This window comes from Sphaerodactylus townsendi, linkage group LG11 (genome assembly GCF_021028975.2).
Source record: "Sphaerodactylus townsendi isolate TG3544 linkage group LG11, MPM_Stown_v2.3, whole genome shotgun sequence".
Classification (NCBI taxonomy): Eukaryota; Metazoa; Chordata; class Lepidosauria; order Squamata; family Sphaerodactylidae; genus Sphaerodactylus; species Sphaerodactylus townsendi.
This window is the reverse complement of record NC_059435.1, coordinates 23,344,453-23,366,875: the sequence shown is the minus strand read 5'-3', so window position 1 is coordinate 23,366,875 and position 22,423 is coordinate 23,344,453. Positions and strand designations below refer to the sequence as shown.

General features: G+C 40.5%; 1 protein-coding gene across 2 annotated transcripts; it reads left to right on the top strand.

Moving 5' to 3' along the window:
* Positions 1-603: 603 nt before the first annotated feature.
* Positions 604-21,422, top strand: PPP1R17 (protein phosphatase 1 regulatory subunit 17). 2 transcript variants are annotated; one of them, XM_048511719.1, is made up of 5 exons: positions 604-744; positions 8,868-8,993; positions 9,909-10,061; positions 11,445-11,597; positions 17,478-21,422. In XM_048511719.1, exons 2-5 carry the CDS (start codon positions 8,897-8,899, stop codon positions 17,555-17,557), a joined length of 483 nt encoding a protein of 160 aa, XP_048367676.1. In that variant the 5' UTR covers positions 604-744; positions 8,868-8,896; the 3' UTR covers positions 17,558-21,422. The 2 variants fall into 2 exon arrangements, with proteins under 2 accessions (XP_048367676.1, XP_048367674.1); XM_048511717.1 differs by having other exon boundaries at positions 611-740.
* Positions 21,423-22,423: the final 1,001 nt, after the last annotated feature.

The following is a 22,423-nucleotide window of genomic DNA, read 5'->3' as shown; positions in this document are numbered from 1 at the left end:
CCATCTCGTACAAAACCTCTATCTACAGCTAGAGGTTAAAATAGCCAGCACTGGTCAATACTGGCATGTACACAGCAGCCACAGAAAGACTCCCTGCCTAGCTCCCTAAATGGCACTAGTGTGCCAAGTTTATGTAACAAACCAATCCATAAACGCACCCAACCGCCAGTCGTCAGCGAAACCTCATCTCTAGACGTGACGTTCCTCGCCCTCAATGTTTATGTGCCGCTTCCAGACCAATTCCCTGCCTCCCTTCAGCCCCCAGAACTCTTGTCATTCGCGCAGCAACAATCTCACTTGCTAGTTTCTAGCAATGGCAAGAGTTGGATGACCTACATCTTGGGTCTCTAACTTGTGCCGATTCTGCCCCAGGGCTCGCTTGCTTTTGCCCAACATCAGCTGGCATCTGTTCCAGAGGAATCTTTTAGCTCATTGTTTTGTTTTCAGGATAGTTTTCACTTTGGAACTGAGAGTTGTGCCCCCCCCCCCCCATTGGTTCCATGTCTTTATGACACTCATTTGAAAAGCAGCACACATCGCATCATTAAAATCGGCTAGTGCACAGGCTAAAGGTTACTCTTCTCTCTCTTCCCGGGGCACTCTGGAAACAAAGCATTGTCATAGCAACCACTACTGGTGTTTCCTAGATAAGGCGTGCGGGAACACTCAGTGCCAGCAGAGGAGAAAGTTTCTACTCCAGTGAATGCTGACTCCCTATCGCACCTCACCCAGCTCCACTGGTAGGTAAGTTCAACAAACTTTTCCTGTCTTTTCTCCTCTGAGGAAAACCACCCCCAATTCTGCCTTTGGGATGATAGTAATAAAAGTCACAGATCAGCTATTCCGTCGCATTTGTTGAACAAATCATTCTGATGGAGCTATGAGCTCGGAGAAGAACTGAAACCATGCATTTTGAACAACAAAACAAATTTCAATGCTATTCTGAGCTTGCACCTCTGTTGTGCAGAGATCTGAAGATTTTAGTCTGTTCGTGTATAGATAAGATAAACGTGGCAGATAATGGACTGCAACTCTATGCATACTTATGAGCAAGTTGCAGTAAATGGTTATTTCCCCTGAATTTTGTCCCACTAAAATCAGTGTGACTTATGCGTATATTTATGTACATAGGATTGCACTTGCCTAGGAGTATGTCTTGTAGACCTGACTAGGATTTACTTTAGAGTAAACATGTTCAGGCTCAGACAGTTATTGTTGCTATGTAAATCTGCTTAATTTGGAGTGGTGTTGATTAATTCTCTTTCATCTACAACAAAATGTTGTTTGCTCCCAAAAGTAGGACTTTGATCCCCAACTGAATGAAACATAAAGTGTTTACACTGTAAACTTAAATTGTTCCTATCAAATCACTAGAGATTTAGCATCCAAAATAATGTGTTTAGGGATAGGACGGTCTCTGAGCTTTAAATTCATTTAAGGATTCCTGTTTAACCAGTTTGTGAATTGATGTACGATAGCATTTTAAATAATTTCAATGTATATATGCTTTTCCTTGATGTTCAGGAATACAGTATATGTGTTCCTGATCTAAAAATGCTTTTCCTACACAGACTAATCTGAAATATCCAGAGATTCGTGCAGACTTGTCTGCTGATTATTACCCGCATCGTTTTTCTCTGAATTTCTACAGGAAAGTTTTCCATACTTTTAACTTATTTTTTAAAAGAATTTATAATATTGCCAATAAAGAATTTGTCTTTGTCTTGCCAAAATTTGCACTTGCTTTAATAGTGAAATGTTGGGCTTCCATGTCAGCTCTCATTTTCTGATAGAGTTTTTTAAAAAAAAAAAACCAGTCACACTGTTTTTAGGAAACTTTTTGAAAATTATTATTATTATTTATTATTATTTATTCCACTTTTATACCGCCCTCCCCCAAAGGGCTCAGGGCGGTTCACAACATAAAATACATATAAGGGGCTAAACAAATCAAAAATTATATTGTTTAACATCTTCTGCATTCTATTGTAGTCACATGGCTGAAACGGAAAGTCCAGTTCCCCTTAGAACACAATCCCCCACCACACTTATACTATACTCTGGTCAGTTCAGGTGTAGTGGTTGAGAAAATTGTATACTTTTGCTTTAGAATATAGTCCCGAACTAATTTGAAAATTATCATTCATTTTTACATGCTACCTTAGTCAAAGCTGTTATTTTGTGTGTTATTGAGCATGGTACTTTGATACAAGAGCATTTATGTCAAAATGTATTTTTACTTTCAAACAGATGGGGGAAGGAGGGCTGGGTAGACACTAGGACCCATATGGAGCATTCTACAACAAATAAGGTCTGGCATGTTTTGTTCTGTGGTGGAGGAATATACAACCCTACTACCATCTTTCTGTGGAACAGAGTATAGTCATATTTCTTTGTACTTAGCAAGCATCACCTGTTCCTCTCAGAGAAAATTACTGTCAAGCAGAGGAGTCCCATCGCAATCTGAAAAGCATTACATGGAAACAAGTTCTAATGAATTCAGGGAGAAATGTCCAAGAAATGTCTTTAGCATGAACCTGAAAGTTGTACAAATGGTAGAACACCATCTTAGCATGTAGAACTTGATTTCAACACCACCTCAGGAGGTAGAACATCATTCCAATGAATAATGTCAAAAGCACTTGCTTTAGGGACTCTCTTGAGATGCAGGCTTTTGAGCCAGAAGTGGTGATGAGGCAAGACTTGCCATTTCTTGCCATTTCCAGTTCTTAACGACACTTTTATAAAACCAAAGTCATATAAACATTTTGAGAAACATCACTGAACACAGAAGACAATGCAAGTTTGTCTCGATATCTGCTGGCATGCTCTGAAAGATGGAAGCCTCATGTTTTTGTACATTTTTTCCCAGTAATTACTATTTCTATAAATGTAGAATAACCAGAGAAAGCCAGGCCACTCCAGGCCACTCCAGGCCCTTTGCCACTCCAGCTGTTGGTTTAGGATTGTTTTCCTTTACCCTCAGCTGCATCCCGTGAGGTTCCTCTATCAGTATAAGAAAACTACTTCAAAGGGGTGAGACTCTAAGGCTTGTTCCACACATGCAGAATAATGCACTTTCAAACTGCTTTCAGTGCTCTTTAAAGCTGTGCGGAATAGCAAAATCCACTTGCAAACAGTTGTGAAAGTGGTTTGAAAACGCATTATTTTGCGTGTGCGGAAGGGGCCTAGGGAATACTACTGCTGTTTGCTTAATACTACATAATCCTTGGGCAAAAACCTTGGGTTAGTAGCAAATGAAACTCCAGCATAAGCATTAGTAGGATTCCTTGTACCACCACTACATGGACTTCTGAAATATAGTGCTATTTTAAATGATGCAGATCTTGATAGTTTTACAGAACGGTTGGTTGTACAAAGAAGATAAGAAGAGTAAAAGGTATGATTGGATTTATACCCCCATTTTCCTTGACTGTAAGGAGTCTCAAAGCAGCTTACAAACTCTTTCTGTTCTTCTCCCCACAACAGACACCGTGTGAGATAGGTGGGGCTTGACAGAGTTCTGAGAGAACTTTGGCCCAAAGTTTCATGTGTAGGAGTGGAGAGACAAATCTAGTTCATCAGATTAGAGTCTGGAGGAGTGGGGCAACAAACCCAGTTCTTCAGCTTAAAGTCCACCACTCTTAACCACTACACCATGTTGGCTCTCAAGGATGATGTATTCTGGATCATTAGGAAAAGGAATATGAAAGGCACATAAGGGAAGGCCAGGTTATTTTTGAGGGCAAAAAAAGTTGTGCCTCTGGAATTTTTTTTGTAAGGCATCATGGGATGTATGTTTCAGAATGTATTGTCATGAATGAATCCTAGAAACCTACTTTTACAGGGTCATCCTATACAGAAGAAGAGAAGTGTTTGGATTTATATCCCACCTTTCTCTCCTGTAAGGAGACTCAAGGTGGCTTACAAGCTCCTTTCCCTTCCTCTTCCCAAAACAGACACCTTGTGAAGTAGGTGGGGCTGAAAAGGTTTGAAGAACTGGGACTAGTTCTAGGTCACCCAGCAGGAACGTAGGAGTGTGGAAACACGTCTGGTTCACCAGATAAGCCTCTACCACTCAGGTGGAGGAGTGGGGAATCAAATGCAGTTCTCCATATTCCAATCCACCTGCTCTTAACCACTGTATCACGCTGGCAGACTGGCTGCAGTCTAAGCTGACTGCAATTGGTGGATAGACATTTATTTCCATATGGCTTTATGGAGTAGTAGCAGTAGTAGTTTGGATTTATATCCCCCCTTTCTCTCCTGCAGGAGACTCAAAGGGACTTACAATCTCCTTGCCCTTCCCCCCTCACAACAAACACCCTGTGAGGTAGGTGGGGCTGAGAGAGCTCCGAAGAACTGTGACTAGCCCAAGGTCACCCAGCTGGCGTGTGTGGGAGTGCACAGGCTAATCTGAATTCCCCAGATAAGCCTCCACAGCTCAGGCGGCAGAGCTGGGAATCAAACCCGGTTCCTCCAGTTTTACTATGGGAAGTTTTACTTTTGGCTCACCAGATGGATTTCAGCTGATACATGCAGAACTCACCCTGGGAGTTCCAGAACCCCAAAACCAGAAGAGCACCAATTTATTCAAGTCAAATTCAGCCTCTATATGAATCTTTCAGGTATAAATACTAACATATATTTAAAAATCATTAATAGATCCAAATAGATTTGGATGGCTTTCCAAGGGAACAGAAATTGGGCCCTTTCTCAGTCATAGCCCCCTTCCTGCTGGGTTGTTTTGGGAGATACAAAGGATCTCCAGAAGAATTACAATATTACAAGGTATGTGGATGGGAGAGTATTTTCTTCCCTTTGACTGGAGATCCGAGATTATCATTATGACTTTTTAAAATGCCTGACAGATAGCATTAGGCACATACAATAAGGCATAATAAAAGAGAAGGCATTATTTATGGCATCCTGAAATGTGATTGTCATTCCAACCAGATTTACAGCCTGCCATTCTCCTGTTTCAGGCATCCTGCTGCTTTCCTTATCACTGATGGCAACCCCAATATTAGCACAGCAGGCCACGGACTCTATAAAATATGCATAGCTGCCACTTATGTCCACCAGACATCAATAGCAGATTGGAGGTGTTTCCCTACAGGCATACACAAATCCATGCAGACATTATGAGAACCATGTTTTTCATATCAATCCTTCAGGGCAAAAAAAGCCTTTGTAATACTGTTTAGAGATAGCAAACTGAAACTGAAGAGGGCAGTTTTTCACCCAATAGACAATAATTTCAGCACAACCAAATGTGCCCCTTGCTCCCCTGAAGTATGAGTAACTTGCAAAATATCCCTTCCCTCTCGCCCCCCCCCAAAATCTGTGAGTTGGTCTTTACCTCAGGCAGTGTGGTGTAGTGGTTAAGAGAAGGTGCACTCTAATCTAGGGAACTGGGTTTGACTCCCCACTCTGCCACTTGAGCTGTGGAGGCTTATTTGGGGAACTAGATTAGCTTGTGCACTCCAACACATGCCAGCTGGGTGACCTTGGGCTACTCACAGCTCTCTCAGCCCCACCTACCTCACAGGGTGTTTGTTGTGAGGGGGGAAGGGGAAGGAAATTGTAAGTCCCTTTGAGTTTCCTAACAGGAGAGAAAGTGGGGATATAAATCCAAACTCTTCTTCTTCTCTTCTTCTATCTCAATCTCTATCTGTCTGCCTGTCTATATTCAGAAGCTGAGAAGTCAATAAAAATTAGGTGAGAAGGCCAGTCTATCATTTCGAGTGAAATCACAACAAATCCCAACTTACTCCCAATGATACCACTGAAATGGCAGATGCCCAAAAGGCACTGAACTGACCACTGACTCAGCTATTGGTCTTGCCCTCTTAGCTTCCCACTTCAAGTGACTTTATCTGGCCTTTCTAACTTTTAAAAATATCGCAATGGCACATGCTTGAATTTGTATCTTATTTTTTTCTAACATGCAGGATTTCAAAAATGGAAACTGCTTCAGAGTTTCCATTTTTGGAATTAACACTATGCACTAGCAGATTCTGGCAAATTCTCAAACTAGTTTGTCATAGCTCAGATTTGGAAAGCTGCTTAAACAAAGTTTGATTGCCTCCATTGTGGTACCTCTCAGTGCAGGCTTATGACCCAGTGTTAGACTGGATTAACAATGAATTTTGGGTCTGAAAGAATTAGCAAAGGCCAATATACCCCAAGAATTCCTAGAATCAGCAAAATTCGTCCTTTTTTTCCAATCCCTGGAAAATCACTTTCACTATTTTTCATTTTGGGAAAATGTGAGAGATACATTTTTTTACAATGTTAGAATCATAGAGTTGGGAGAAACCACAAGGGCCATCAAGTCTAATCCCCTGCCATGCAGGAACACACCATCAAAGCACCCTTGACAGAAGGCCATCCAGCCTCTGTAAAACCTCCAAACATTAATGTGCCTTAGCACACACATGTTCTAAAGATGTCATTCCTCAGTGCTAGAACTTGGATTACTAATTTCCACAAGGTAGCAGGAGATCTTCCAGAATTCTAACTGGTCTTGAAACAACAGAGATAATTTCCCCTGGAGAAAATGGCTGCTTAGGAGGTCCACTGAGGTCCCTCCGCTCCACAAACCCTATTCTGTCCCAAGCCAGAGTTGGTGGCAACTCTGACTAGATCCACCTCCTTGGCCTCTAGAAGTTAACCAAAACGAGTAAAAAAATAATCTTTTTTTCTGAAATCTGGGAACCAATTCCTTCCTGTTGCTGTGTAGATTATTTAGTCATCCCATTAACAATTGCTAAAATACAGCTTACCTTTCATTTCCTGCTGCTCCCATTTAGACAGTTTTGAGTGTTCTACAAAAAGTGCAACTAAGTGCAACTACATCCCAAAGAGGGATGAAACATCTTGTATGGTTAGTTTGCTTCAGAAGCCAACACAGTACATGAATAGCATTCAGCAATTAGGTCCACTGACAGGGGGTCGGGGCATGATTCTGAGGGTCCTGGTCACCCTGGAGGCTTATAGAACTGGGAAGATCTTGTCCTTTGCTTTCACATGGGTTGAACCTCTTAAAGGTTGGCCCCAAAGGTTGTCCAGGAAACCCTGATAGCTCACAGCAGCCATGTCAAGCAATGTATTAGAGGGGAGAAACTACAGTGAGAGGGGTATCAAAAATGCCCAAGTGTATCCTTATTTTCATTCACAAATGTTAGAGTTGCCAACCCCATGCTGGAAACCTCTGAAATTTGGGGATGGAGCCTGGGGGTGGTTCAGACTCATCATGGTGAAAGAAAAAAAACGAAAGAGGCTAAGGCAGGAGAAAGAAGAGGCCTATCTAGGAATAATCTGCTCATGGGACTCATCAACCCAAACTCCACTCTTCAGCCATGTGTAGTACCTCAGTAAAGGAAAGCTATCTATCCTGGTTTCACTGCTTCCTTGAGGACACATACAATGGAGTGGAAGTGAGAGTCTCAAATTCCTAAAAGGACACAGTGTGGCTTGCCATCTCCCTCTATTACTACTGATCTACAGGTGACAGAGATCAGTTCCCCTGGAGAAAATAGCTGCTTTGGAAAGTGGACTTTATGGCATTATACCCCCTGAAGTCTCTCCCCTTTCGAAACCCCATACTCCTCAAACTGTCTCAAAAATGTTCAGGTATTTCCTATTGCAGGAAATCTCTAAATAATAGAAAAGTTTAATGACTGAAGTGGGACTAAAGCATTTACCCTTTGAAGTATTTCTTCCTGCTCATGAAAAAAAATATTGTTATGGGAAGTAATTGTCTGTATATTAAAACCTGAAATGTAAAAGTAAACCTAAAATTCCCAAGGTAAAAGACCTTGCTCAGCCTTTTTTAATTGTCAGTTATATATCAGTATTCGATCTAGCCAAGTTATTCCACAGTCTTTGGAGTCAGATGAGGATCACATCTGTATTCTTTTGGCAAATGTGAACACAGCAATTACATATAGGGTCACCTTTTAATGCATTTTTCAGTTAAATTAAGGAAAAGGCTCACACTTGCCAATCCTCAAAAATAGATCTGTCAGTCCTATTTTTTGTCTATAGAATTGATTATTGTGTTTTATCTTATTGTATGTTTTTATTTTACTGTTCCTCTTTTAGTATGGTTTTATGTTATGGTGTTAAGGTCTATGGCTACAACGCTTAACAAATATTTACCTCTAATAGATATTGACATTTAGTTCCCTTCCCTTTTTCTTAAGGAAAATCTTTTGAGTTGGGAAGGGAATTGGACAGGTTGTTTTAACAAGTCTGTAAAAACTTCATCTAGTTTTTAGCAGACTTGCAGAAGGATTTTATTGAAAGTTTTGTATTTTGCAGATATATATGAAACAATTTTAATTTGTTAGCTGCCCTGAGCTCGGCCTTGTGCTGGGAAAGGGCAGGATATTAACAGCTCAATCCAGGGTAGGCGTGCTGACCCGCCAGCACAAGGGGGAAATGCATTGTGGGAGGGCTAGGTACATGGATGGGCGCTCCTCAGTCCTGCCGCCACAGAAGCTGGAACTCCCAGCCAGATTCCTGAGGGTGGAGCTGACATTAGTAATCTCCCACCCTAAACTTACACCACCATTTTGGGTGCCTGGGGTCCATTGGGCCCAATGGAGGGCTTTCTAGAATCAGGGAAGGTTTTGGCTGTTTTCTCCCTCCTTGTGCTTCTGGAAAGTCCTCTGAAGGCAGCTGGGCGATCCTGCAGCAGCGCCACCCTGCATGGCTGCCTCCACAGTCTGGATTTGGGCTGTAAATGCAATAAATAAAATAAATGTAAATTTGCAAACAACAAAACAAAGATGAGATTTTTGTATGACAGAAACATAGTATAACTCAGTACAGATCACGTATTGTTTTGTTTTTTACAGCTTCTAAAGCCACCCTTCCACCCGCAGTGATGTCAACAGAATATGTGCAGACATTATGCGAGATCTCCGAAGACAGAACGGAGGGGCAAGACAGTCGCTGCAGCCACTTAAGCCAGCCTTATGCAGGTGATGTCAGCGCCTTCTGGTAGAGAAGGGTCTCTTTTACATCATTAAGTGCTGTCCAAAGCCTCCCCACCCCCATCACTTTTCTCCTCAGCAGACCAACTGCTTCTCCTGAAACCTGATAGACTCTGCCTTCTGGTGATGTATCGAGTGCCAGATGGAGAGGCAACGGTTGGGGGCTGAGTGTTTTTTGGGGGTTTTTTTTTCCTGCTGGGATCAGCATATAAATATTAGCCAAACCTCTAGAGAGAAATTAATTAAAGAAGAAGAGATGACGAACCCCTAAGCTTCCCATCTTTTCCTCATTTAATAAGCTCTTACACGTGTTCCACAAAAGCTCTCCATACAATATTTTAAATCACAGTTCTGCCCAGGGAGTTCTACTGGGGTTTTTTTCCCCTGTCAACAACCCTTGTACTTCACGCTTCAGCTTTGGACAGCGCTGTGATTCTTCAGACAAAGTTGTGTATCAGATAAACAGTTGTATGATCAACCCTGTTATCAAAATACCACAAGTGCATCAAGTCTGGTAGCTGACCTGCCTTTCAAATGTGTTGGGCCTTTCCCCTTTTGGACTGTGAATGGAACAAAAATAGTCTGGGGGGGGGGGGAATGCTTGTATGGCTTTTCCTCAAGAAACTAGAACATATATGTTCATTTCTGTTATGTGTTCACCTCATCACTTGCTCCACCTGCCACAGGATAAAGGAGGCTTTCTCTCTGCAATCCTCACAAAATTTGCTAGTGTTTTAAATTAATTTATATTTTAATTTTCTTTGTCTCCACAACTTTTGGAGGTTTTAAGGAAATTTGACTGTAGTTTACTTCATATTTTGAGGGAAGAAGAAACTCCTATCCAAGACTGACATGTACATGCATTTTTAAAAATAATTACTGTGCATTTTTTTTAAAATGCAGATGATCTTTCAGAACAGTTATTGAAAAGCTGTGAACTCAAAAAGATACCAAGAAAGGGTACAGTTTTTCAAGTCTCTCAGAAAAGTGACCTGGAGCAAAAAAAACCAAAAAGAAAAGACACACCAGCAATCCATACTCCACCACCCATACCAGGTTTGTAAAACTGATAATGTCATAAATGGAAACTGACGGGCTTATGATTCGGACATGGACCTAAAATGGAATGAGGTTTGTATCTATATTTTTACACTGCTCTTCCTCCACAGAACACAGAGGAGCATATAAGGTTCTCCCCATTACTGTCTTGTCTTCACAAGAACCCAGTAAGACAGTTTAGATCAGGGTGGTTTTATTTATGTTTTGAGCCAGTATTCATTAGTACTGAGTACCAGCGCCACTTTTTTCTGGGCCAGCAAATCAACAAAGGAAGTATTTATTGCCCATTTAGAAAGCTGAGTAAAAATAAAACCAGAATGTCCCCAAATCCATTCAGCACTTCTTTGAACTCATAGGTAGCCTTAAGTAAGGCCAGGCACAGCTTCTCAATCTTAGAACACTGTAAATACTCTGGAGAGAATGATACTGATCTGCATTACAGGACTGCTGCAAGGGTTATCAGATAATGGTGAACATCAAAGCACACCATTAAAAATAGCCTTTTTAATGGGGTGGCAACTAATTTCTCTGTTCTTCTGCAGCTTGCAGGACCCTCCAAAAACAGGGGTCCCATTGTGCTGATGAGGGCAGGGAATTCCCTTCTCCCAGCTCCTGTTTCTTGCCTTCCACACATGCAGAATAATGCACTTTCAATCCACTTCCACAATTGTTTGCAAGTGGATTTTGCTATTCCGCACAGTAAAATCCAGCTGCAAAGTGCACTGAAAGTGGATTGAAAGTGAATTGTGCTGCATGTGTGGAAGGGGCCAGAGCAATAGTAGGGGGACCCCCCACACACATTTAAAGAAAAAGCCTGAAGTGTTCTCAGTAAGGTTGGCAAATCCAGGTAGGGAAATTCTGGGGGGAGGGGAGCACAGCCTAAGGAAGGGAGGAAGCTCAGTAGAGATGTGATGCCATAGTGTCCATTGTCCAAAGCAGCCATTTTCTTCAAGGAAACTGATCTCTGTAGTCTGGACAGCAGCTGTAATTCCAAGGGAACTCCTGCTCCTACATAGAGTTTGACCACTGTAGTTATCAGATCCAGGGCTGTTTTGTGGCAGTACTTACTGGTATAGAGTACTGGTGCCTTTGGCAGGGGGAGGACTCCCGAGTCCTGAGAAGGAATTGGTGGAAATCAGTGCAACCCTAAAGGTATGAGTGCTAGCACCTTTTGTTTTTAGAAAATAAGCGCTGCCCAGATCAACAGTATTGTTCTAGCACAACCCATTTTGGCTAGATGCTACGCTGCATGGATACAGGGGAGAAAGCGTTTTCTTTTGGTTGGTCAAGATTTTTAGTGGTAACTGCATCACCTCATGGTGGTGAAAACATCTTGACATTTTACAAAGACAAACTTTCATTTCTTACCATCTTCACTAGGCATCCTTTCGGATCACTTAATTAGAAGGTGTGACATCTCTGAGAAACTACCCCAAAGTCACCACAACCCAGCCTTTCAAAAATTAGATCAAGAACAGAAGAAACCCAGAAGAAAAAATACACCCGCAATAAATACACCACCTCGACTTGCCGGTAAGAGAAATATGAAAGAAGCTAGTAAAAAATAAAGTAAAATTCCATAGGATAGATTGTAAATAAGGGCTTATCTTATAGTTTCTGTTTATAATATTTATGTGAGTTTTTATGGTGAGTGTATATGCACATAACTTGTAAAAAAGGTATTCTGTCACTTATTCAGTTTCCTCACAAGATTTTCTACAAACTAGTCTATTTTTTAGAGTGCAGTTCTATGGTTATATGTCCCCCAAAATCCTCGTCCTTCTGTCCAACAAACAAAGGTATGATTCACTCATTAAAAGGCAGGGAAAAAATAATTTGAGTCAATAGGTTTAGAAATGTTTTAAACTTTCCTTAATGCTGCACGGTAATTCCCTTACAAATACAGTATTGTGAGCACTGTTCAGCACACACAGAGTTAACTCATTGATCAGGTTTTGAAAGTCCATCTGTTGCTGAGACATGCTTAGGTCAAAGGTTTAGAAACTAGGCAGTGAAATCCAAAAACTCAACTGTCCATTCTTCTGTGTCACAAGATTTGCCAGGACTTCTCCTTGTTTCAATAGCTTTGAGGGGAAAAGTATTGAAATGGTTGAATACAACATGGCATGCCAAAATAATCACAATAAATGTTAAAACGTGCATAAAACTGGCTATCATGCCGAAACAGGGAGGTCATGGTGGTGTGGCATTTCAACCAGCCCTTACTTTGCCTCAGAGAGACCTTTATGCATCTTTGGTAAACTGCCATGGAATAAATGAATTCCTGAAGAATGAGGAGCCAAACAAAATCTCAGTTTTACGTTCCTTCACCTAAGAAACTTCCATGTGTCTATTTGTGGCAAATTATAAAAAATCAATGGCTGATTCCGCATGGGCCAAAAACAGTGGTGTGAAAACAGTGTGAAAATGGTATAAAAGGGTTTAAAACAGTATAAAAGGGTTTATACCACTTTCACGCGGTTTTCACACTGCTGATTTTGGTCCATGAGGAATCAGCCAAAGTGTCTTTCCCAGTTATTATTGGTTTGGTTCTTATGAGCAATTCTACTCAAATGGACACATTTAATGACTTTATATTTATTTGCTCTGTAGCTCAGAATTCCTCTTGACAGCTGCCAATGACTTAGGAAACAGGCTAGATCCCAGAGTGCAAACCAACACCAGTTATTTTAGTTGTTATATTGCTTAATTAATAATCTTGTGAAAACCTCAGTCTGCCCGCTTTCCTTCCTAAGGAGCAAAAAATGGCAGACTGTCAGTAAGTATTCCCTTTCAAGATCAGACCTCTAATCTTCTGGGTGATAAAGGTAAATTAGGGGAATAATTTAAGTTATATCTACTTTTATGGCATTTAAGTTACAGATATTTTAAGGCATTTTATGGGGAGTAATTTAAGTTATACATATTTTCATGGCATTTTTATGTTTTGTCAATGTTCATAATCCATGGCTTTTGCCATCTTCAGAACAGTTGATGACCACAGGTTATTTCACATGATATTTTGGAGGAAATCAGTCTAGGTGTAGTTACACTTTATCTGAGACACAAATCTGGCAGGCAACTGTGGACTGCAAAGGTCCATTTCAATGAATAATGCCCTCAATGAAAAGGAGTCTTGATAGGAGGTGGCATTTTTGTCAACTGCTGAGAAATGCACAGTACTTAGGTATGGTCAAAGCCCTTGTTAGTCATATAGTCTCTGGTCAGTCAGTCTGTAGGGTTTAGGAATCCAGAGACTCATGAGGAACTAGCAGGTGAGCACTATTTTAACAGAGATGGGGTCTAATAGCATATGGTTAGAGACTTCACCTATTGGGATAGGAGAAAAATGGTGATACGGGGTGGGACAAATGAAAAACAACCTGTTCCCTTGTTTCTGTCCTCTCATTCTAAGGTCTGACTACTTCCTCAGAAGACCATGTGAATGAAGAGTCCTGAAAGTTTTTGGTCAGACAACACTGACCACACTTGAACAATTCATTTTTGCTTTTAGATCATTTGAATTTTGTCATAATGTGACATGAGATATTGTCCCTTCACTAGCATAACTATCTTGATGACTAACTCAAACATCCGTTGCTCATAAAATATGAGGAGTGCTGCCTGATTATTAATTGAACATCTCTTCATGTTCCATCTTGAATCCAGTCGATCCATTTCAGCCAGCCCTTTTCTTGGCTTGTAGGAGTGTGAAAGGGTTCTCATTGATGAACTTCTCCTTGCTTGGAATGTACAGCTGAACAAAGCTTTCCTGTTTCTCTTGCTTCATTTCCAGACTTCATGAACTACTTCATTATCTAAAGGGCTTTTCATAGCAAAAAAAAAAGTGGGGGAAAGGGAAGGAAAATGGCCAGGGAAAGGCCTAGCTGAATCAACAGCAACAAACCAGCTCAAAGCCCACTGACAGGAAACAGTAGGAGGCTGATTTATTATCCAGACTTGCTTGGCCTCAGACTGTGATGTCTCCCACCCTGTTTACATACCTTGAACAGTCTTTCACAAATGAGGAAAATAAATGTACTGTGTGTAGTTCTGGGGTGTGTATTTTTTTTAGTGGAAGTTAGCGAAACCACAATAATTATTTGTTTTAGCACATGTGAGGTGATACAATTTATACTTTTTTGCCATTCCTTTATATTTATCAGTGTAAAGGAGCTGATAGTTCAAGGACTTGTCCTGAGACCACTGGGTATTAGTTCTTCAACAAGGCTTAGAGATTGCTGTACACAGTGTTCTCATTTTTCTTCTTCTTATTGCAAGCTATTCTTCAATCTGTTAAGTTATCATCTTAGGCCAAGAAATATTACATGGTGGTACAAGTGGAGAATAGGGAGTACATATGGTTTCCAACTCTGGCTTGAGAAATACATGTAAATTTAGGAGATAAGAGTCTGAGGTGTGTGGGTTTGGGGAAAAGGAGAGGCTTCACTAAAATATAATACCATACAATCCATCTTCTAAAGTGGCCATTCTCCAGGTGAATTGATCTCTATTGCCTGGAGATTGACTGTAATCTCAGGAGATCTCCAGCCACCACCTGGAAGTTGGCAATCCTAGAAGTGCACTTGATCAAATTGAATACCCCTACAATGTAGGCATGCCAGGTTTTTTTTTACCATCTGTATCATATACTGTCTCATGAGGAAGGGTTCTGTTAACTCCATTGTAGACAGAAGACACAGTATTCAACATTTGATTAGTGACAGTTGACATGTTTTGATGCATGATCTGCTGGGTCAGAGAAAGAGGCATCTACCACCACACATCTACCCCAGTCAAGATTGCAGTTAAGGGGGTGAAGGTGTTGCTATTAAGCATACTGAATTATTGGGTTATATTATGATTTCTGCATCCAGAGAAGTAGGCCCTTTCCCCACTTACCTTAAGCCCCGCGCTACTCTCCTCAAGTAGCGCGGGGTCCCCCGGCACTCCGCACTACAGGGGCTGTGACAATGCAGCCCATTGCCCGGCAGCCTTTTGCCACTCACCGGCCCCCCCCCTCCAGCATCTGGCATCCCCTGGTTGAAGCCAGGTGCGTGCCAGAGATGCCGCACGCTGAGAGTAGCGGCAGCAAAGGGCAACAAAGGTAAGTGGGGAAATCCCCGTAGTTAGGGATGCACAGAGAAATTCATAACCTGCATTCAAAGAACAGCTTTATTGTAAAGGCTACAAATTTCAGATACATATTTGAATATTATTTATCATATGAAATGAAGAGTAGGAAAAGAGCAACATTTTCATAATCGATGGATCATCCATGAAATAAAGCATTCTTGATGCTTGGTTCTTTAAAAAAATGTTTGTCATAACCTTGAAAAAGTTAGAACGATCCCCCAAACCTCATGGAAAATTTAGTTCTGCTTGCAAATGCGTAGATTACAATTTTCAGGCGTTGCGAGAAACCAGAAGGTATTTACGAGAATAACTGCACACATCTTCTGTGTAGTAGGCAGGAGGTCAAAGCAGGACAGAGGAGGACAGAAGCTTCCACATAATTTGGAATTTGTTTGTCCTCTAAAACATCAGGGCTTTGCCATCCAATGATGTTCAAACCCAAATCTTTGGGGAGTAAATCCACAAGCAGAAAGAAGTTCAATATTGAATATTGCACACACACACAAACACGTCAAATAATTAGGATGCGTCCTCAGTCTCAAAAAGAAATTCTGTTCTAATTAAGTAAAGATGGGAGGGGAGAAGGATTCTAAAATGTCTACTCACAAATGTAGAAATTAGTTGATTCTTTGCCAAATGTGAAATATGTTTTAAATCCATGAGTTTTCTTTCACCCAATGAGATATGCGACTATTGGGCTTAAGATGGCCAATGTTTTAAAACAAAGATGTTTGAAAGATACTTTCTTTAAAAAGAATGTATTTATTTACAGAAACAACATGGTAGTTTCATGCATACATTCTCAGCTACGGGAAAGGTGGTTGGAGCAGCTCAGCGACACAAAGATCAGTTTTACAGAAACAGTCTGAAAATGTCCTTTAATTTTTAAATATTTATGGGAACTCCAGTTCACCAAGTGCTTTATTGGTTTTTCTCTCTTCCTTTGAATAAAGTAAGCTAGTATAATGTGCTTTTCTTCAGTAACACTATAAAATAGTTGAGTAATGAAAACATGGTTTGGCCATGAAAGCATGGAGGGAATGTCAGTGTCAGTGGAGTGATGGAGTACCTTTCACCACGGTTTATCAGACTTGAGCACAGTGAGGTGGAAAAGCAAATTGTATCATGACAGTCCACAGATGTGGAAATCCACATCTGAGTTAAAAACTCCCTGCAGAGAGAAAACCAGAAGAGCAAAAGCAAACCTTTGTCCCTGAGGTGAAAGAGCTGGTTTTACTTCCAGGGAAGTTTTGAGATAGGCGAAATGGTATTTGCAGCCTGGCATTTGTACAGTCTGTTCTGTTCCTTTGCATTCTATCACTTCATCCCTCTGCTATGCATCACAGCCTCCTTGGAGACAGGATAAAAGTAAAGGTCATGTAGGCCTCTCTTTTCATAAGGTTACAACCTGCCCTCTCCTCATCTATCCAACTTGAATGTGAGGTCGAAAATCCAGTATTGGATCTTGAGATTTTTAATTTGCTTTAAAAGCATCCAGATTAGGGATAGGGACTCCCAGTTGGGACCACAGCACTGAAGTAGAGAAGGTTAACTCTTCCCCGTGTCAAAATCAGCTTTCTCTCCCTTTCAAGTTGATATTAGCTCTGGTAACTGTCTTTCAAGAGCCAGTGTGGTGTAGCGATGAAGAACAGATGAACTCTAATCTGAAGAACCAGATTTGATTCCTTAGTCCTCCACCTGAGTGGCAGAGGCTTATCTGGTGTACCAGATGTGTTCCTGCACTCCTACATTCCTGCTGGGTGACCTTGGGCTAGTCACAGTTCTTTGGAACTCTCTCAGCCCCACCTACCTCATAAGGTGTCTCTGTTATGTGGAGAGGAAGGGAAAAGAGTTTATAAGCCCCTCTGAGTCTCCTTACAGGAGAGAAAGGGAGGATATAAATCCAAACCCCTCTTCTTCTTCTTCTTAAGAAGATTTAATAACAGTTGGAGATACTTTTTATTTGGAAAATGGCATTGAGTACCCATCCCTTTTGAGGATCCATGCATCACCTACTATTAATGTAAATGAAAGATGTACGGATGTCCATCATGAATCTCCAGAATGCCATTTAGGTTTTTCTGAAAGAACTGACTGAGAAAGAACCAAAATAAAAGCATCACCAATGTGTTATGCACAATTCCTGAGCCAGGAAATGGCATGAAAACTCTGTTGCCAAATATCAGAGGCCAATCGCTGCAGGCAACCAGGATGACCATGCTTTGAAGTGAAAGTTGTTGGCATTAATTCTCCCTTTCTCCTCTTTCTTGGCTTTAGGTGTCAGACTACTTAAAGATGGTGATCAGGCAGTGATTGTTGAAGATGAAGAAAAGAATGCAGAAACTTCACCTTTTTAGTTTCATGCCATACTGCCAATCGTTTTTGTAAATAATTCTGTGTAATTAAAGATTAGCGTTTAAGACAGAAATAAAAGCAGAAACAGGGAGAGTTACCAGATTGCCTCCTTCCCTCTCTTTACCAGAAGTTGGAAAGAGGCCCAAGAGTTAGCATTATTTTTTAATCATTTTCTTTTAAATGAAAGCAATGGCCCAAACTGTCTACATACTTACCTGGATTGCTGTCGAGGCATTTTTAGTGTACCTTCAATAGGTTGGATCCTGCAAATCTATTCTGCTGGTGGAAGTGCTTTCTTTTGACACAAGGTCCCAAAGCAATGTTGGAAGAAACTACCTCTGCTAGTGGAATCTACCTGGTGTTTAACATGGTTGATGGTGGCTGAAACTAATGAGAGGAAACTTCTTGTGGAATGAGTGATATTCTTGTTTCAAACAGTCCCACTGACCACTATCACAGCGGCTCATGAATATTAGCAGTCTATAATCCAGTCTCTCCGTCAGATTTTGATTTTGTTTTTGTTTTAAATGAAGCACAGTTTTTGCCACCTGTTAAGAATGATTATGAGGTAAGGTAAAGTGACCTTGTTAGTTCTAAAAGTTCCCAAACTTTTTTGGGCTGCCCCCCTTAATTCCCTAAACTCATCCCCAGTGCCCCCTACCCTAAAACATTTTTCAAAATAGAGGTTTGCCTGACACACTAAGAAGAATAATAACAATCAAAAACAGTAACAGTAGCACTTGTATTAAAATTCCAATTTATAAAATTAGTTTAATTTATTCAACAAAATTGATGAACTTGACCCAGTGATGCCAGCTTTTCAAAGTCAGGGGGAAAAAATTCTGATGGTTTCTGCCAGATTTGCCAGCACAGTTCCATAGCTTGATCTATTGTAAATAAAATTTGAAATAAATGAACAACACAATTGAGGGCCCCAACCCCTCTGCCTCTTGATGGCCCCTAGGTAATCCCGCCCCCCCCCCCCCGGGTCAGGGCCAGTACCACCCACTTTGGAAACCATTGTTCTATACCATGCCTGCCAATTAATATTCCTCTGTGAACCTTCTATTGATTCTCTTCTGCCTGTCAAAGTGGAATTTATTCATTAAAGATTCCTCCATGGTGTCTAAATAACTGATCTCCTACAAAACAAACTTTGGATGACATAGGATTCAATAGTAGTTAGGCTATGACTTGGTAGGGTTGATTATTAGTTATTGGATCTGACCTGAATGCTGGCCAAATATCAGAACACACACACACACACACACACAAATAGAGAATGGCTTCATTCATAGCCTAGTATGTTCGTGGCTACCATAAACCCAGTTTATTCAGACCCTACTCCTACCTAGCTTTCCATTATCACCTTGCTCCACAGTTTCCCCAAGTTTCTGCCAGCAGCATGCAGCCCTTTCCATCATCAAGTTGTGCAGCAAAATTTATCCCATTGAAATTTTGCTTTACTGTTAGACATGGTGTTTTTATGAATATTCCATTGCTGCCATCTCATCCCCGTGTATGTCTTAAAGGGGGGTTATTTCAGTCAACAGCTAGAGTTTTGCCTATTGCCTGTATGATATGCATTTTTGTTTTTGCGAATTACTTCTAGAATATTCTTGTATTGAATGATGATCACAGGGTCCAAAAACACATAAAAGCACGATTCAGGTTCAGCTATCACTTTCAAATATCACCTACCAATCTGAAATACATTGGGATCAAATATTATGTTTTCTCCTGACGTTTTGCCTGCGTCTGTGGCTGGCATCTTCAGAGGATCCTGAATGCAGATGCAGGCGAAATGTCAGGAGAAAATGCTACTAGAACACGGCCATACAGCCTGGAAACCACACAACACCCCAGTGATTCCAGCCGTGAAAGCCTTCGACAATATCATGTTTTCTGTCACTTAAATTGAGGGGTTGAAACTTATCTCATTAGAGAAGACAGCCCTATTGACTATTTGAAACGAGGTTAACACTATTTCAACACTAATGTTATAACAAAGTGAATCAAATCCATAGTTGTTACTCCAAGTATTTCATTTATAATCTAGCATGTGTTCATTATCTTCATTTGTGCAAGCAATTTGGTTGTATTTTCTTTATTATCAGATGTGGATTTAATGTGGCACGCAGAATTAGAATTTGATGAGTATAATCCATCTTGGAAACTCTTAAATTACAAACTGTAGTGCCATCTGTAAAGAACTTGTCTAGAAGCAAAGAATCTGTAGATGCCAGCCACAGATGCAGGCGAACGGTCAAGAGAAAATGCTACTACAATATGGCCATACATGCCCATCTAGCACAACATCCTGTTTCTAACCATGCTAGATATCATTCCATATACTGCATATTATCTTGGCTGTATCAATCCTGTTCTCCGATTCACATAGGTCAAAGGCAGTCCTGGGGACTGGGGTGATTCTTACAGCAATGGCTTCTGTCTACTCCTAGCCTACAAAACGGGATAGCAATATGAACATAAACAGCCTATTTAGTTTTAAATGTGATAGTGTTTAGGTATGAAAACAGAAACTCAGCCAAGAAATCAACTGTCCTCCCACTTCAAAAAGGCAGACATGAAACCAAAATTAAATAGCATCAGTTTGTGTTCTGTTCCCCAAGCAAAACTGTTTCTGGTGCCGCCTCTCCTTCAGTCCCTTCCACTCACCTCCAGCCTTCCAGAGTGATGCTGGCAGAAGAGGGGAGGGGAGGGGTGTTCCCGCTGGTGCAGTTCACACTGCACCGGTTTAAAAAACGCTTTTAAAAGCGGCGCCTTCGCGCTGCTTGGGGAGAACCAGGATGTGGGGCATGACAGTTTGGGTTCAGCCCTGTTTTTCCCTCAGATATGTATATATTTTAATTTGATTTATCACTGGAAGGTATTGTTAGCTCTGAAATAGAGAGAACATAATGAACTGTAACTGATTTCCACATTCTGAAATGTCCACGGCTCATTCCGCACATGCAGAATAATGCACTTTCAAACTGCTTTCAGTGCTCTTTGAAGCTGTGCGGAATAGCAAAATCCACTTGCAAACAGTTGTGAAAGTGATTTGAAAATGCATTATTTTGCGGGTGCGGAAGGGACCCACATCTAATTCTGTAACTGGATTAAAAAAATCAAGGTGGGAATAATTGCAAACAAGTTAACATTTGCAGATCTGTATTTTTAAAAAATACTGGAGTAGAAACAGGAAAATAGATTCTGGGATTCTAATTGTATGGGGCAACTGAAAGTGAAAGGACTAAGATGAATGGAATGGATGGGGGTTATATAGGGAGAGCCACCCTGACAGTGTTTGAAATTATGCCAAAAATCTCTTCTGATTTTTTAAAAGAAGTTCATAATAGAAATGGTGTGTTTAACCTTGCAATGATAAGGATTACTAGCATGACTCCAAAACTTTACAATTACATTTTCAGAATTTGAAAAAGCTATCAGATTTCATAGCAGGAAATATGATCTTGGTTGAAGGAGTGTCTAGAATTCCAGTTTATGAACAGTACTAACTGTACAGTACAGTTTCAAATGTATTTCAAATGATGGTCTCTAAATCATTTGTGATGTTCATTTAAAGGAGTTTCTGTTAATCAGATGTATCTTGTCAATTAATATTTTCAAGACAACTTCTCCATTTTTCCTTCCCTGACAGTTTAGCGGAGAGTTCGCTTGTGTCTCATACTTGCTTTGTTTTCTGTGCTAAAAGGAGGCAATTTCAAGGACACCAACAAATCCTGATAGAGAATTATACAGTGATAGTCTTTGCATTATGCCTGGAATCCGAATGACTAGCATAGTTAATTTTTTTGTTCCACAAAAATTTGCATGTATTATATAATAAATGCTTTGAATTTAGTATATTTGCTTGTTATTCTTTTGTAGCCTTTCGGAAGGAAAAAACCCAGATACACTATTAGCAAATCACAAAAAGACCAGCAACTTGCTAGTATATGCTATTGACTGATGCTAATAGAAGCATAAATGAAAATAAGAAAAACCTATGCCAGCTCAGTAGAACAGGGCATAATTTGTCTGTAATGAAATCTCAGTTATTTCAACTTGAGACCAGTCTTCATGTGCTCCATCTGGCAAGCTGTGGATTTAAACTCAGTATACAGAAGAAGATGGAGATGGTAGGACCTTTGAAATTTTAAGGGAAGACTCAAAGAGTATGGGATATGCCTAGGTCTGCATTTCAAAAACTATAATTTTAATTCTGTATTGTAAAGTCAATAAGTGAATGAGTATTTTTTTCCTGGATTGACTCAATAAAGGAAGCCACAGTTTTCAGTCTGTAAGACCTGAGCAAGGTTGTCAACGATAGGACATTCTGGAGGGCATTAATTCATAGGGTTGTCATAAGTCAGAAGTTACTTGATTCCACTTGACGCACATACAGAAGAAGAAGGAGGAGGAGGAGGAGGAGGAGGAGGAGGAGGAGGAGGAGGAGGAGAAGAAGAAGAAGAAGAAGAAGAAGAATTATTATTTATTAAAGTCAAAGAGCAGCAAAATATCAGGAGCATTGATATAATGTTTAGCTCTATTACTAACTGTGGGAAGCATCCAAAGAATAGGGTAGAGTGTGGTCATTGTCTTAGAACTCTCCCTTGACCTCTTCCACTTGTTTTTCTGGGTACATCTGATGGTAGGGCAAGCTGTCATTTTTCAAAACTGGTGCACTAACTTAAATAAATGTAGATCACTGAAGTAGAATTTGAAGTTGCACGGCCACACAGAAATTAGCCATTAAAAAATGTAAGTTGGAAGGAAGGAAGGAAGGAAGGAAGGAAGGAAGGAAGGAAGGAAGGAAGGAAGGAAGGAAGGAAGGAAGGAAGGAAGGAAGGAAGGAAGGAAGG

What these genes read in the sequence shown, in the direction of transcription:
- PPP1R17 (XM_048511717.1), top strand. Translation starts at nt 704, where the DNA reads ATGCTGACTCCCTATCGCACCTCACCCAGCTCCACTG. An exon ending in CACCTCACCCAGCTCCACTG is followed by an intron (nt 741 to 8,867) that starts GTAGGTAAGTTC and finishes TGTTTTTTACAG; the next exon opens with CTTCTAAAGCCACCCTTCCA. An exon ending in CTTAAGCCAGCCTTATGCAG is followed by an intron (nt 8,994 to 9,908) that starts GTGATGTCAGCG and finishes TTTAAAATGCAG; the next exon opens with ATGATCTTTCAGAACAGTTA.